The sequence below is a fragment of the Tinamus guttatus genome, unplaced genomic scaffold (genome assembly GCF_059628265.1).
Source record: "Tinamus guttatus ecotype Peru unplaced genomic scaffold, ASM5962826v1 Tinamus_guttatus_pri_ptg000629l, whole genome shotgun sequence".
Taxonomy (NCBI): Eukaryota; Metazoa; Chordata; class Aves; order Tinamiformes; family Tinamidae; genus Tinamus; species Tinamus guttatus.
The window spans coordinates 1,121,747-1,134,237 of record NW_028289163.1 but is presented as its reverse complement, the minus strand read 5'-3'; the positions used below and the strand labels follow the sequence as shown (position 1 = coordinate 1,134,237).

General features: G+C 63.3%; 1 protein-coding gene across 1 annotated transcript; it reads right to left on the bottom strand.

Moving 5' to 3' along the window:
• Positions 1–5,801: 5,801 nt before the first annotated feature.
• Positions 5,802–11,273, bottom strand: ETV3 (ETS variant transcription factor 3). Its single transcript, XM_088535473.1, has 4 exons — positions 11,215–11,273; positions 10,186–10,423; positions 8,733–8,848; positions 5,802–6,790 (listed from the first exon to the last, which is right to left on the bottom strand). Exons 1-4 carry the CDS (start codon positions 11,258–11,260, stop codon positions 5,802–5,804), a joined length of 1,389 nt encoding a protein of 462 aa, XP_088391599.1. The 5' UTR covers positions 11,261–11,273.
• Between the last annotated feature and the right edge of the window lie 1,218 nt (positions 11,274–12,491).

The following is a 12,491-nucleotide window of genomic DNA, read 5'->3' as shown; positions in this document are numbered from 1 at the left end:
GCGCGGCGGGGCCGCCCCCGGTGCCGCCGCCGCCGCCGCTGCTCCCGCTCCGCTCCCGGCGCCACAAAATGGCTCGAGGCGGCGCCGCGAGAGCAGCAGCCGCCGCCGCCCGGCGCGCGGGGCCCGGCGGCCGCGGGTGCCGCCGCCGCCTCAGCCCGGCCACATCGTGGCGGCGGCTCCGCAATCTCGGCGCGGCCGCGGCGGGAGGCGGAGGCGGCGGCGGGAGGCGGCGCGCGGCGCCCTCCCTCCCTCCTTTCTTCCCTCCCCTCCCGGCCGGGCTCGTTCCCCGCCCCGCGCCTCGGAGCGGCGCCCGGTGCCGATTCCGGCCTCGGAGCGGCGCCCGGTGCCGGTTCCGGCCCGTTGCGGCCTAGCGGCCGCGGGGCAGCCCCGGGCTCGCCTGGCGCCGCCGGCCGCGGGCAGCGCCCCGGGAGCCGCCGCGGGGACCCCCCGGGCCTATGGGGAGCCCCGGTCTATAGGGGGGCTGTGGGCAGGGAAGGCACGTGCCGAGGGTTGGGGGACATATAGGAACAGCCCGGGTGTAGGGGGCTGTATAGGGACAGACCAGTATGGGGGACCTATAGGAACAGCCCTGCTATGGGGGGACCCACACACAGCCGGGCTATGGGGGGACCTATAGGAACAGCCCGGGTGTAGGGGGCTGTATAGGGACGGTTCAGGCATTGGGGGGATGTATAGGAACACCTCAGATATAGGGGGGTGTATAGGGACAGTCCAGCTATGGGGGGACCTATAGGAACAGCCCAGATATAGGGGGGTGCATAGGGACAGTCCAGCTATGGGGGGACCTATAGGAACAGCCCAGATATAGGGGGGTGCATAGGGACAGTCCAGCTATGGGGGGACGCACACACAGCCTGGCTATGGGGGGACCTATAGGAACAGCCCAGATATAGGGGGGTGCACAGGGACAGTCCAGCTATGGGGGGACCTATAGGAACAACCCAGATATAGGGGGGTGCACAGGGACAGTCCAGCTGTGGGGGGACGCACACACAGCCGGGCTATGGGGGACCTATAGGAGCAGCTGCTGCTCCCGCGCTTCCCGGCCTGCAGGGGCCTTCCCGGGAATCCCGGCCCCTTCCCTCCCGGCACCGCAATTCCCAGCAGGGTGGGTGGTGCCATGGGGGTCCCGGCGGCAGCAGAGCCCTGGAATGGGAAAGAACCGGGAATGCCGCGAGCCGGCGGCGGGAGCGCGGATCCGGGCCTGCATCCGCCCCCGGCTCCGGCCTCCGTCCCCGCCGCAGCCGCTGGGGGCTGCTGTGGCACCGGGATGGAGGCGGCCGCGTGCCGGAGCGCACGGAGCATCCGGAGCGCACGGAGCGTCCGGGGCTGCGGGAGGGCCGGGGCCCTGGCGGGCGCCCCGATCCCAGGGGATGCAGCCAAATCCCAGGGAATGCGGCCAAATCCCAGGGAATGCGCCCAGGCCACCCTGCAGCCGCCCTCCCGCACGGGGACGTTGTTGCTCCCAAAGGGCTTTTGGCCACCCCGGCCGGTGGCACCTTCCGATGGCTCCGGAAAAGCCTGGAAAAGCCTCCAGCTGCCGAGGCCGGGATCTCCCACGGGCAGCACAGAGGGATTTCCCTTCGGAGGCTGGAAATTTCCCCCCCCTCCCCAAAATGCCGATCCGTAGGGACCCCCCTGTTCCCTGTGTCCCACTGGCCCTCCCGGAGCATCCGTGTGTCCCATCGGGAAGAGAAGCCAAGGCAGCGGCAGGACCGCGGCTCTCAGGGAAGGCGCCTTCCTATGATGCTCCACATGGGAACGTCCCCCTTTCCCAGAGAAAAAGGGAAAAGCAGGCAGGAAAGTGGAATTTCGGCACGGGAAAGGCCAGGAGCAGCGGGATGGATGCGCCCGTGGGCACGGAGAGGAAACCGGCTTTCCCAAGGAAGGGAAATCGCTGTTTGAATATCCATGGGATTTGGGCTTGGAGGAAAAATCGGCGGGAATGGGGAATGAAGCCGGGATGGGAGCGGGGCCCTTCCTGCCCCTCGCCCATGGAGCGGCGGCGCTTCCCGATTCCCTGTAAACACGGGAAGGGCAATTCCAGGTACTGGGAGCCGAGCAGAAATGCAGGGAGGCTGCTGGGATCCGGAGGCATCGGGCGCTCCGGGTGTCCCGCTCTTCCTCCCGCATTCCCTTTCCGCGCTGCTCTTCCCGCCCTGCTCCTTTCCCGCTGCTCTGCAGAGGGCTCCGGCGAGGCCGGCACCCGCTCCCGCGGGATATGTTGGGATCCCAACACGGAGCCGGGACGCTGGGCCGGGGAGGGAGCGTGTTCCATGGATCAGGGCCAGGCCAACGCGGCTGCGACCCCGGAGCGAGATTCCTGCCCCTTTATCTCTCCCAAATCCTGCTCCAATCTCCCGCTCTGCCGCGGGGAGAGGTGAAGGGCGTTTAAAAGCATTTAATGCTGTTAAAACAAGGGGATTAGGGGCCACGGGGACAGCAAGGAGCCGAGCGGGGCCGGATCCCGGCTTCATCCCGGGATCCAAGGGAAGATCCATGCGGAAGTGCCGTGCGCTCGGCACCGCTTGGCTTTTCCCTGCTCCTCTTCCTGCTCCCAGCGCTGCCCGGACTTGAACGGGCTCCGAAGGAGCCGGGCGCCTCGGCAAGGAAAGGGCCACCGGGAAAAGGCCCCTTTCCCGGGCCTGGGAATGTCGCTCCTGCCGGGTTTATCCCTCCCCAGCACCAGGAGAGACCTCGTCCTGAAATAAGGAGAAGGCTGGAAAAGGCCCCGTTTTCCCCCAAAAGACGGGAAGAGGCGCCTGGGATGGGGAAATCCCGGGCACGTGGTGGCTCATCCCGCGGCTCCGGGACCTCCCAAGCACCCCCCCCCCCCTCCGCATCCCGGCACCCTGGAAAGTCCCCGGGCGCCTTCCCAGGATCCCGGCACCCGGAGCAAAGCGGGGGCCAGCACCGGGTTTGGGCCCCCCTGGAAAGAGCAGCCGGAGCCGCCTTGGGAAAGGGCCGCGCGGCCGATCCTGGAAGCTCCCGACGCCCGCGGGGATCCCGGGAGCCGCCTTGGTTTTCCCTGGAAAGCAGCGGGTTAACCGGAGCCGGGGGCTGCTTCTCTCTCCAAGAAAAAAAGAAATTGGACGAGCGGCCGCGGATCCGCGTCGTTTTTTCCGCGGTCGCTTGGCTGCTCCGCGTGCGGCCGCCGTGGCGCCGGGAATGCCGCACGGAGACATTTTCCCTGTGGGATCTGGGGTGACGAAAACCCTCCGGGAGACCCGGAGCGCTCGCGGGAGCCACTCCCGAGTTTCCAACGCCGGGAAAGCCGGTACCGCAAACCCGAAAACATTCCCAAATCCCCCCCAAAAAGGGGACATTCCCGGCCCCATTCCAGCACGGCTGGATTGCTCCCGTAAATAAGAACCGGAGGCGGCAGCTCCCTTGGGAAAAACAACCCCCGGAGCCGCAGGGCCCGGCTGCTTCCAGCTCCCACCTCTAGGAAAAACCTGGGAGAGATCCCGGGCCGAATCCGCTTCCCGTCGGAGCGAGCGACACGCAGAGCTGCTTATTTAAAAGGTTTATTTAACTTCTTAATTTGAGGTAAAATACTTTGTTTTTTTCTTTTTTCTTTCAACTTCCATAACAAAATACAGAGCTATCAGATACCCCTGGAAAAAATATGTATATTATACATATATTTCTATAACATTACATCATATATATATATAATATATATATGCAACCTTTTTTTTGAAGACTTTATAGAAAGTGGAACGTCTAAAGGCACTGCACAATGGAGTATTTAAAGACTACTTTACATTTTTATGTACATATACACACACACTTGGAATCCTGCTTGCAATGGACAGCTCGAGCTGGCAAATTCACTGCTTTATGTGTATGCATCCATCCTCATCCCTGCTGAATCGAGTCTAATAAACAACATGCCTCAGGAAAAGTGATTTCTTTAAAAAAAAAAAAGCTATCGGTAAATATTTTCTCCTTAAAAACACTCTAAAATCGAACATTTATTTTTTTAAAACAATCTGATTACGATTCAAACCCAAAAAAAAGCAGAAATCCTCTTGAAACCCACCAGGATCCAGAAGAAAAAAAACATAATAAAATAAAGCAAAGGAGGTTACTTTAAAAACGAAAACGTCGTTATGGAATAAATAAAAACCAAGGGACAACCAAGCGGCAGGGTTAATGCTTGGAGAGGGGCTGCTCCGGGCTCCGCGCCGGGATGCTCCCGCCGGATCCGCGTCCGGATGGAGGCAGGAGGGATCGGGGAGGCCCGGCCGCCGTTCCGGGCTGATCCTCCCTTCCCGGTGTCGCTCCGGGGCTTTTTCCCCCTAAAATACAACCTGGGATGGCAGCTGGTTGTCCGCTTCAAAGTCTCTTTCCTACGGCTTCTCTATGACTAAACAAAGCAAAAAAAAAATGGTTTAAACATTAACATGCTCTTGATTAATTAATACAGGTGGACGTTGAGATCTCGCCCATTTAAACTTCACAAGTTTAAATATTTTGGCACATCGGAATATATAGGGTTTTTATTTAGAACTGTATTTATAAGCTTCCTCCCCGGAGCTGCTGCTGGGCCGGTGTCCTGAGATCCCGAGTCCTTTATCCCTGAACCTGGAGCACCTGAGGGTCCGGAGTCCTTTATCCCTGAAGCCGGAGCTCCCAGTCGCAGTGCAATGGCTATGAGAAGAAACGCCGGCCCCAAATCCCAACTTTTTAAAGCCAAAACAGTCCCACGTAGTCAAATCCTGTTTTTTTTTTTTCCTTGAAGTGCGAAAAAAGGTGATTTCCCCCCCTTCTCCCAAGGGGAAGCAGCATTCCCGGACTCGGGCACTTGGGTGCAAGGGGGTCCCGCTGGGAATCGCTGCTCCAAAAGGCCTCGTGTTCCTAGTTCCTGAGTTCCCCCCAATTCCTGGCTCCGGGGGCTCCCTCTCTCCTTGGAGAGCGGCTGCTTCCAAGTCCCTTCCAAGGAATTCCAAGGAATTGCCGGAGCTTTGCCCCTGCGGAGCGGGAGAGAAGGGCGCTCCTGGGCGGGATGCGGAACTCCAGGTAATTCCTGTAACGAGAGCCGCAGCTCCGGAGGGAAAGAGCACATTCCCAGCAAATACAGCAACGTTTCCACGGCAAACTCCCGCGCAGCTCCCGTTCCCTCCGGGATCGAGCCGCCCTCTGCGGGAACGTCCTTCCGAGGCCTCCGGAAGCGCCGCGGCCGGGCTCCTCGTGTCCATAGACCCTGATCCCGTAAAGTGTTGGCGTAGTTAAGGCATGAGTCAAGGTGATAGGGGAACAAAGGGGAGGGCGATCCCGCCAAGCTCCTGGCATTCCGCAGCTCCCCACAATCCGCGTCAGGCTCCCAATCGCTCCCAGCTCCACCCATACAATTGGGAAAAAAAAAAAGGTACATTTTAATGCGTATATTAAAGGCATTAGGGTTTTTTTTTTTCTTCTTCTTCCCGCCCCACTCCCTTCCCTGAAAGATTCTCTATTTTGCTCATGGCTTCTGCAGTTATTTTTCCAAAAAGGCTAAAAGAGCCAACGAGGGTGGCCCGGAGCGCCGCGCTCCGGCCGCATCCCACCTCTCCGGCGCCTCCCGCGCTCCTATTCCGGCCAGTGCAACGTTCCCCGCTCCCCAAAGGCGGCCGGGAAAGCCTCTCCGTCGGGAAGGAGGCGGGAGCGGCTCGGGAGCGCTCGCCCTTCCCGCTCGGAAACCCCCCAAACCCCCCCAAAATCCCCGGGACGCCCCAACCCAGCCCCGCTCCCCGGTTTCCCGGCTCCGCGTCCGGCGGGAGCGGCGCGCGGCGCCTTTAGGTGTCGGCGGCGGCGGCGAGGCGCGCGCCGGCCCCGGGCGCCCTCCCGCGCGGCCGCTCCGCGTCCTGCCGCTCGCCGTTCCAGCGCCGCTTGAGCCGCAGCTTGGGGGGCATCAGCGCGTCCTCGCGCCGCTCCCGCTCCTCGCACGGCTCCGGAGCCCGCGCCGGGGCGGCCGGCCGGGCGAACACGGCCCCGTTCCGCTCCTCCACGGCGCCGCCTTCCTCCCGGCTCTCGCCCTTCTCCTCCTCCTCCTTTCCCGGCGGCTCCGCGGCGCATTCCGCGGGCGGCTCCACCTTGACCCTGGCGGGAGGCGCCGGCGGCTCCTCGGGGCTCTCCAGTCTCTCCCGGTTTTTGCGGCCCGCGGGCGGAGGCTGCAGCTTGATGGGGAACTGGGGCTGCTCGTCGGCGGGCGCCGGGCACTGCAGCGGCGGCACCACGAGGCCGGGGTAGCGGGGGAACGTCCGCGGGCTCAGGTGGTAGTTGAACACGGAGCAGGCTTGCGAGTGCAGGTAGTGTTTCATCTCCTCGGGGTTGAAGGAGAAGCAGCTGCTCCCGGTGAAGGGGCTGAGCCCCGGAGAGGGGCTGTAGGAGAAGAGGGTGGGAGTGAGGGACAGGGCGGGAGAGATGGGGACGTTGAGGACGCCGCCGCGCGCCGGCAGCGGGGACACGGCGAAGGGGCTGTGCGGGTCCGGGTAGAGCCCGGGGCGGCTGAACAGGGGCAGGACGATGTCCGGCTTGCGCTTGGCGCGCGGCGGCGCCGCCAGCTCCGCGCCGCGGCGCCACTCCGAGGAGCCGTCCTCCAGCTCCGGAGCGTCGGCGTTCCGCTCGGGAGCCTCCGGCAGCGCCTCGGCCGCCGGCGGCGCCAGGGAGCCCGCGGGGAAGCGGCCGGGCTGGGCGTCCTCGGTGGGAGAGTGGGCGTCCAGCGGCGGGAAGTGGAAGCGGGACGAGGCCGTGGGCACCGGCGGGGCGCTCTGCGGGACGACACCTGCGGCGGGGACGGGGAGAGAGGGAAAAGCGGGATGAGAGAGGGAAGAGGTTAAATCCCCAGCGAGGAGCCGCGTGTTGGATGCGCCCGGAGGCATTTGGAAGCGGAACACACGGATCCCGCCCGCTATCACCATTACGATTAGCGGGGAGGAGCCCGTTCCCAGCTGCTCCCGGCGCCTCCGCCGCCTCCAAAGCCGCCTCTGCCGGAGCCGGATCCTCCTGCGGCTCCCGCGGAGCTTCCAGGGCCGCCCGGCGCCTCCGAGGCGGCTTCCAGGCCGGGCACGACCGGAGCGCGGGGCACCCCGGCTCCAACCTCCGCGCGGGGAAGCCTGGAATTCCCAGCAGGGAATACTGCAAATCCCTGCTTTGTGCTCGGCCGGGAAGACGTTTACTCGTCCCTGGTTCTGCTAACTCCCGCTGGCTCCTTTTCCCCAATTCCCCCTGCCTCTGCGGTGCCCCAAAGCCGCCCTCGAGGCCGCTTCTCCCCCTCACCCCGATGCCCCCCGCCGGCTCCCGGCTCCTTCCGCTCCCGAACTCCGGGAGAGGGAGAGGCCGGAGCGGCCGCCCAACCCCCAGCCCAGCCAGAAGGAAAGAAAACAGGTTGTAATTAGACAAGTGCATTCCAGTTCTCCAAAGTCCTTTTTTTAAATGCATGCCCCAGAGACAGGAGGGAGTGGCTGCAAACAGGGGAAAAGGAGCAGCAGCAGCAGCAGCATCGAGCAGGAACTGCCCGGACTTGTTGCTGCGAGTAATTATAGATTTGCAGCGCGGCTTCGTGCTCTTCCACCCCCACGTTTTGGCTCGGGGCTCCTGGAGGATTCAGCTCCCACCCAGGAGAAGCAGAATTCCTTCGGGAATACCGCGGGGCTTCCAGCCCCGGCTTTTTGGGGGGTTTTGCCCAGGAGATGGGGCCTTTGAAGCCCGTTTGGGCACTTGGTGGCCCCCGGGGACGCAGCGGGTTGAGCTGCCGAGATCCCGGAGCGGTCGCTGCCGTCCGTAGGGAGACACGGAGGAGGAATCCTCCTCTCCGCTCTGCTCTGCCGCTGCAGAGGCTTCATCCAACCCCCGTTTGCCTTTTGCTCTCCCTTCCCGACGAGGCTTTGGAGCTCGTGCTGGGAGAGCAGCTCGTCCAGCCTCGCGATCCCCCATCCCTGCGCGCGCAGGGTTTGCAGCTCAGCCCTCCCTTCCAAAATCTCCATTTCCATGGACTCGTTTGCCATTAATTGCCCTCATTGCATGGCACCACCACAGCCGTAAAAATCCTGCTTGGGACGGAGCAGGATCCCACAAAAGGGATCCTACAAAGGACCCTGCTTGGGAAAAGCCACGGCATTGAGGCTGCTCCAGGACAAATCCAAGCCAAGCGCCTGCTCCCAGCCTGGCAAGGGACTCAAAGGCTCCCAAAACAAGCAGGGAACGTTGGTGTTCCACTTCCAAGCGCTTTTTGTTCTCCCCGGCGTCAGCGTGCCGTTGTGCCGCAGGGAGAATCGAGGCATACCTGGGATTTTACTCAAACCCATAAACCCTGCAAACTGCTCCATGCTCGCTATTTCCACAAACTCCCAATCTAATTTGGTTTAAAAAAAATATATATAAAACCTTCTGCTAGCGAAAGAGCAGAATTGCAGCAAGCAGGGGCGTTTGCAGGACGAGGAGGCTCCTTTTGGAGCCGCAGACCCCGCTCCTGCGGGCTCCTTATCGCCAGGACGGCCCCATCCAAGGAGCAAAGCAAACTCCCGGCGCTGATAAAGCCGGCAGCTCCGAGAGGAAACCGGGACGCGCGGAGCCTGCCCGGAGGCCGCCGAGCCGGGGGAAGGAGCGGCGTTCCTGATAAAGCGTTATCAGGAGCGGCGCCGATTGCCCCGGCGCAGCCTCCAGGGCAGGAGGTGACCGGGACGGGGCCGCTCGGCCTTCCCGGCGCTTCCCGACTCCGCACTCACCGTTGGGTCGGATGTTAATGAACGGGTAGTTGGGCATCACCAGCTTGTTGAAGTTGAACTTGTAGGTGAACCTCTTCCCTTTTGTCTTGTGGAGAATCCTCTTGTTGTAGTAATATCTGCCAAATAAAAGAGCCGTCAGGGCACTCGGCAATCCCATTTCTTGGAATGCTGGCGGCACTCGCCGATTCCCAAAGCCACCTCTGACCTATCCACAAGGGAGAAGCTCCTCGGAGAGCTTCTTCACCAGAAAATACCAGTCGATCCAAAAGTTTCCAAGCAACAGTTGTGCCTTTTCTAAGGAATTCTTTGCCAGGAAATTCTAAATTACAGGTCACTGTCTTGTTTTTTCCAACATAAGGGAAAAGGGGAGATCCTAAATGGAAGGCAAAGCTGAGCCAATGCCTGGATCTGCCCACGCCTGTTCTGGAGCTGGCACCAGGCCTGGGGGTGCTGCCCCATGTCCCTTAGGTGGCTCCCAGCGTCCCCGAGCTCCATGAGCTGAACAGGGACAATTCCCGGGACGCTTCCCGGTGGCAGCAGCAGCCAGGGGCCAAGCCTGGAGGTCACAGCCCGTGTCCCCGACTCGTGTCCCCGCCGCTGTCACCGGAGCGGGGCTGGCACCGGGGAGCATTTTCCACTCCCAAATACCAAGGCCGGCGCCGTCGCTCCCGTTTATTGTTTCCTTCCTGCTCCATTAGGAGCCCGCGGTGTTTGCTGCCCTGTTTGTCTTCGGCAGCTCCACCCAGGAGGTATCGGAGGGCGGAAGGTGGCGGGATCCGTGGCACGGACGGCGCAAATAACGCCAGGAGCCGCCAGGATCCGGGCTGCTCCGCGCTAAAATACCTCGTGGGACTGTTGGTTTTCCCTTGATCCACCCCAAAATACGAAGCGACACCTTGGAAAACCCTCAGCGGGTCCAGAAGGGTCTAAATTAAATGGAAGTTTTCCTGAAGTGGGAAGCATGGAAGAGCCGTGGCCAAAACAAAGGGACTCTGGTGGCCCCAGGGAGCTGGTGCCGCAAGTCGTGTCCTTGGGGAATGAGGAGCAAAACAGCGGCCATGTGGGGGATTCCCTGTCACATTCCTCCCTGCTTCCAAGGTGGAGGAATTGGAAGGGAAATGCGGGTGTCACCAGGGCCAAGAGTGTCACCAGGGCCAAGAGTGTCACCAGGGCCAAGAGTGTCACCAGGGCCAAGAGTGTCACCAGGGCCAAGAGTGTCACCCTACCGCGAGGGTGCTGGAAAGCGGAGCCGCTTTCTCCGGAGCGGGCTCATCCCCCTGCTTCCCTCCCACGCTCCATTCCTTAAACCGGGAGCGACGAGGAGGGTCGGAAAAGCTCCCTGGAAGGGAACCACCCCGGTAAGACCAACCCGAAGCACCCAGGATGTGCCGAACGGGAATTCCCTCTGTCCTCCCAGCACAAGGAGGAGGAGGATCCCGGGAATGCCGCTCACCTGAGCGCCCGGCTCAGCTTGTCGTAGTTCATCTGGGGCTTGCACTTCCTGCGGCCCCAGAGCCGGGCCACCTCGTCGGGGTCCTTGATGACGAACTCGCCGTACTCGCCCTGCTGCCACGCGATGACGTGGCGGAATTCCTCCTTCTGCAGCAGCTCCAGGATGAAGTGCCACAGCTGGATCTGCCGCGAGCCGGGGCTCGACTCCGTCTTGTAGGCCCACTCCGGGAAGTGGTAGCCTGGAAAAACGGCCCCCCGCGGGGATAAAAATCCAAGCGGGAATTGCCCCCCCCCACACGTGCATCTTTATGTGATTTATTTTCCAGAGTGCAGCCTCTAGCAGCTGAAATTCCAACAGGGATCAACGAAAAGCACAAAAAAAACCCCTTCCAAGCTCCAGCTTTTCCCCCACTTCTGCATTTCTCCCACCTCCCTCTCACATTTCCCTGAACAGAGAGGGGAAAATTGAAAAGGGGCATTGGAAAGACAAATCCTGGGAAGGGGCCCCTGAGATTGCTCCGGTCGGAACCTGACGTGTCCCAGAGCAGGGAAAAGGGCCCGAATTTGGCCCCCGCCGCCCGGATTTTGGGAGCGGCGCGTGGAAACCCCCCGTTGCGGCGCGTTCCCGCACGCTCCGCTGTGCCCGGAGGGATTCCCCGCTCCGCCGCGGAGGTTTCCAAGGCCCCTCGGGCACCGTTTGGGGATCACGGAGCCCCCGGCGCTCGAAGGGGCTCCGCGGTACCGGGCAGGGGGGATCGCAAAACACTCAAAAACGAAGCGGTTCCTGCAACGCTCCCGGGAGCTGGAGCACGAGGCGATCCCTAGGGATCCCTCCCAGGCTCAAAAACATGCGGATTTTCCAGCGTGCTCCTTAAAACGCGAGGCCTCAAAAGGGTGGAAAAGAAACATGGGAAATGCAGGGAGCAGCTCCGGGGCGAGAGGGGGGAAAAGCGGGAGAGGGGGACGCGACCGCGGCCGGATCCCGGTGGATCCCGGGGGATCCCGGTGGATCCCGGCGGCTCCCGCTCACCTGCGGCGCCCTCGGCCTTGTCCACGACGCTGCCTCCCGCCTTCATCTTCGCCCTGCGGCTGCGGGGCACAAGGGAGTGAGCGGCGGCGGCGGCGGCTCCGGGCCCTCCCTCCCCGCTCCCTCCCCGCTCCCTCCCCGCGGCGGGAGGCGGCGCCGCCGCCGCCGCCGCTTTGAAGCCCTCATGCAAATGGCGGCGGCGCCCGTTAGGCCCCCGCGCCGCGGCCTGTCCCGACCCGCCCGCCGCTCCCTTCCCCCTCCCCGCGGGCGGGGGCGGCGCCCGCCGCTCCCCCCAACAACCCCCGCGCGGAACCCCCCCCCCCCCCCCCGACCGCGGTAACGGGATCCGCCCCCCCCGTCCCGGTTCCTCCCCCCGGACCCACCTGGGGGGGCGGCGCGGGGGGGGAGGGGGGTCGCGGCGGCCGCGGTACCGGGGGGAGGGGGGGGGTCGCGCCGCTGCCTCGCTCGCTGCTGCCGCCGCCGCCGCCTGCCTCCCCCGCGCCGGAACCGGAACCGCCGCCACCGCCCACACGCTTCCGCGCACGCTCCCACGCGCTTCCGCTTCCGCCCCGCTGACGCGGGCGCGCCTCTCGGCTCCGCCCCTCCCTGCTAGGCCACGCCCCCCACAGACCACGCCCCTGATGATAGGCCCCGCCCTCTCCGATAGGCCCCGCCCCGCCGGCGCTGACGCGGCCACAGGGCGGCGCCCCGCCCCTCCCTGCTAGGCCCCGCCCCGCGCCGACGGCAGCCGCGCAGGGACAACGCACGCGGAAGGCGAAGGGCGCCCCCGCGGGGCTCAAGGCGACCCGTAGCGACCCACGGGGACCCGTGGGGACCCATAGCAGCGCCTTGGTGACGCACAGAGACCCATAGCGACCCACGGGGACCCATAGCAGCGCCTTGGTGACGCACAGAGACCCATAGCGACCCATGGTGACCCATGGCAATGCATAAGGACCCAGAGCAGCCCTTTGGCCATCCACAGGGACCCGTGGGGACCCACAGGGACCCACATAAACCCACTGGTGACCCACAGAGATCTGTAACGACCCATAGCAACCCACAGGGACCCATGGTGACCCACAGCAATGCACTGATGACCCACAGAGACCATGGAGACCCATGGAGACCCATAGGGACCCATGGTGACCCATAGTGATCCATGATGACCCATCGCCACCCACAGGGACCCACTGTTGACCCATGGAGACCCATAAGGACCCATGAGGACCCACAGTGACCCACAGTGATCCATGGTGACCCATAGCAACCCACAAGGA

What these genes read in the sequence shown, in the direction of transcription:
- ETV3 (XM_088535473.1), bottom strand. Translation starts at nt 11,260, where the DNA reads ATGAAGGCGGGAGGCAGCGTCGTGGACAAGGCCGAGGGCGCCGCAG. An exon ending in CAAGGCCGAGGGCGCCGCAG is followed by an intron (nt 10,424 to 11,214) that starts GTGAGCGGGAGC and finishes CCGTTTTTCCAG; the next exon opens with GCTACCACTTCCCGGAGTGG. An exon ending in CATTAACATCCGACCCAACG is followed by an intron (nt 6,791 to 8,732) that starts GTGAGTGCGGAG and finishes TCCCCGCCGCAG; the next exon opens with GTGTCGTCCCGCAGAGCGCC.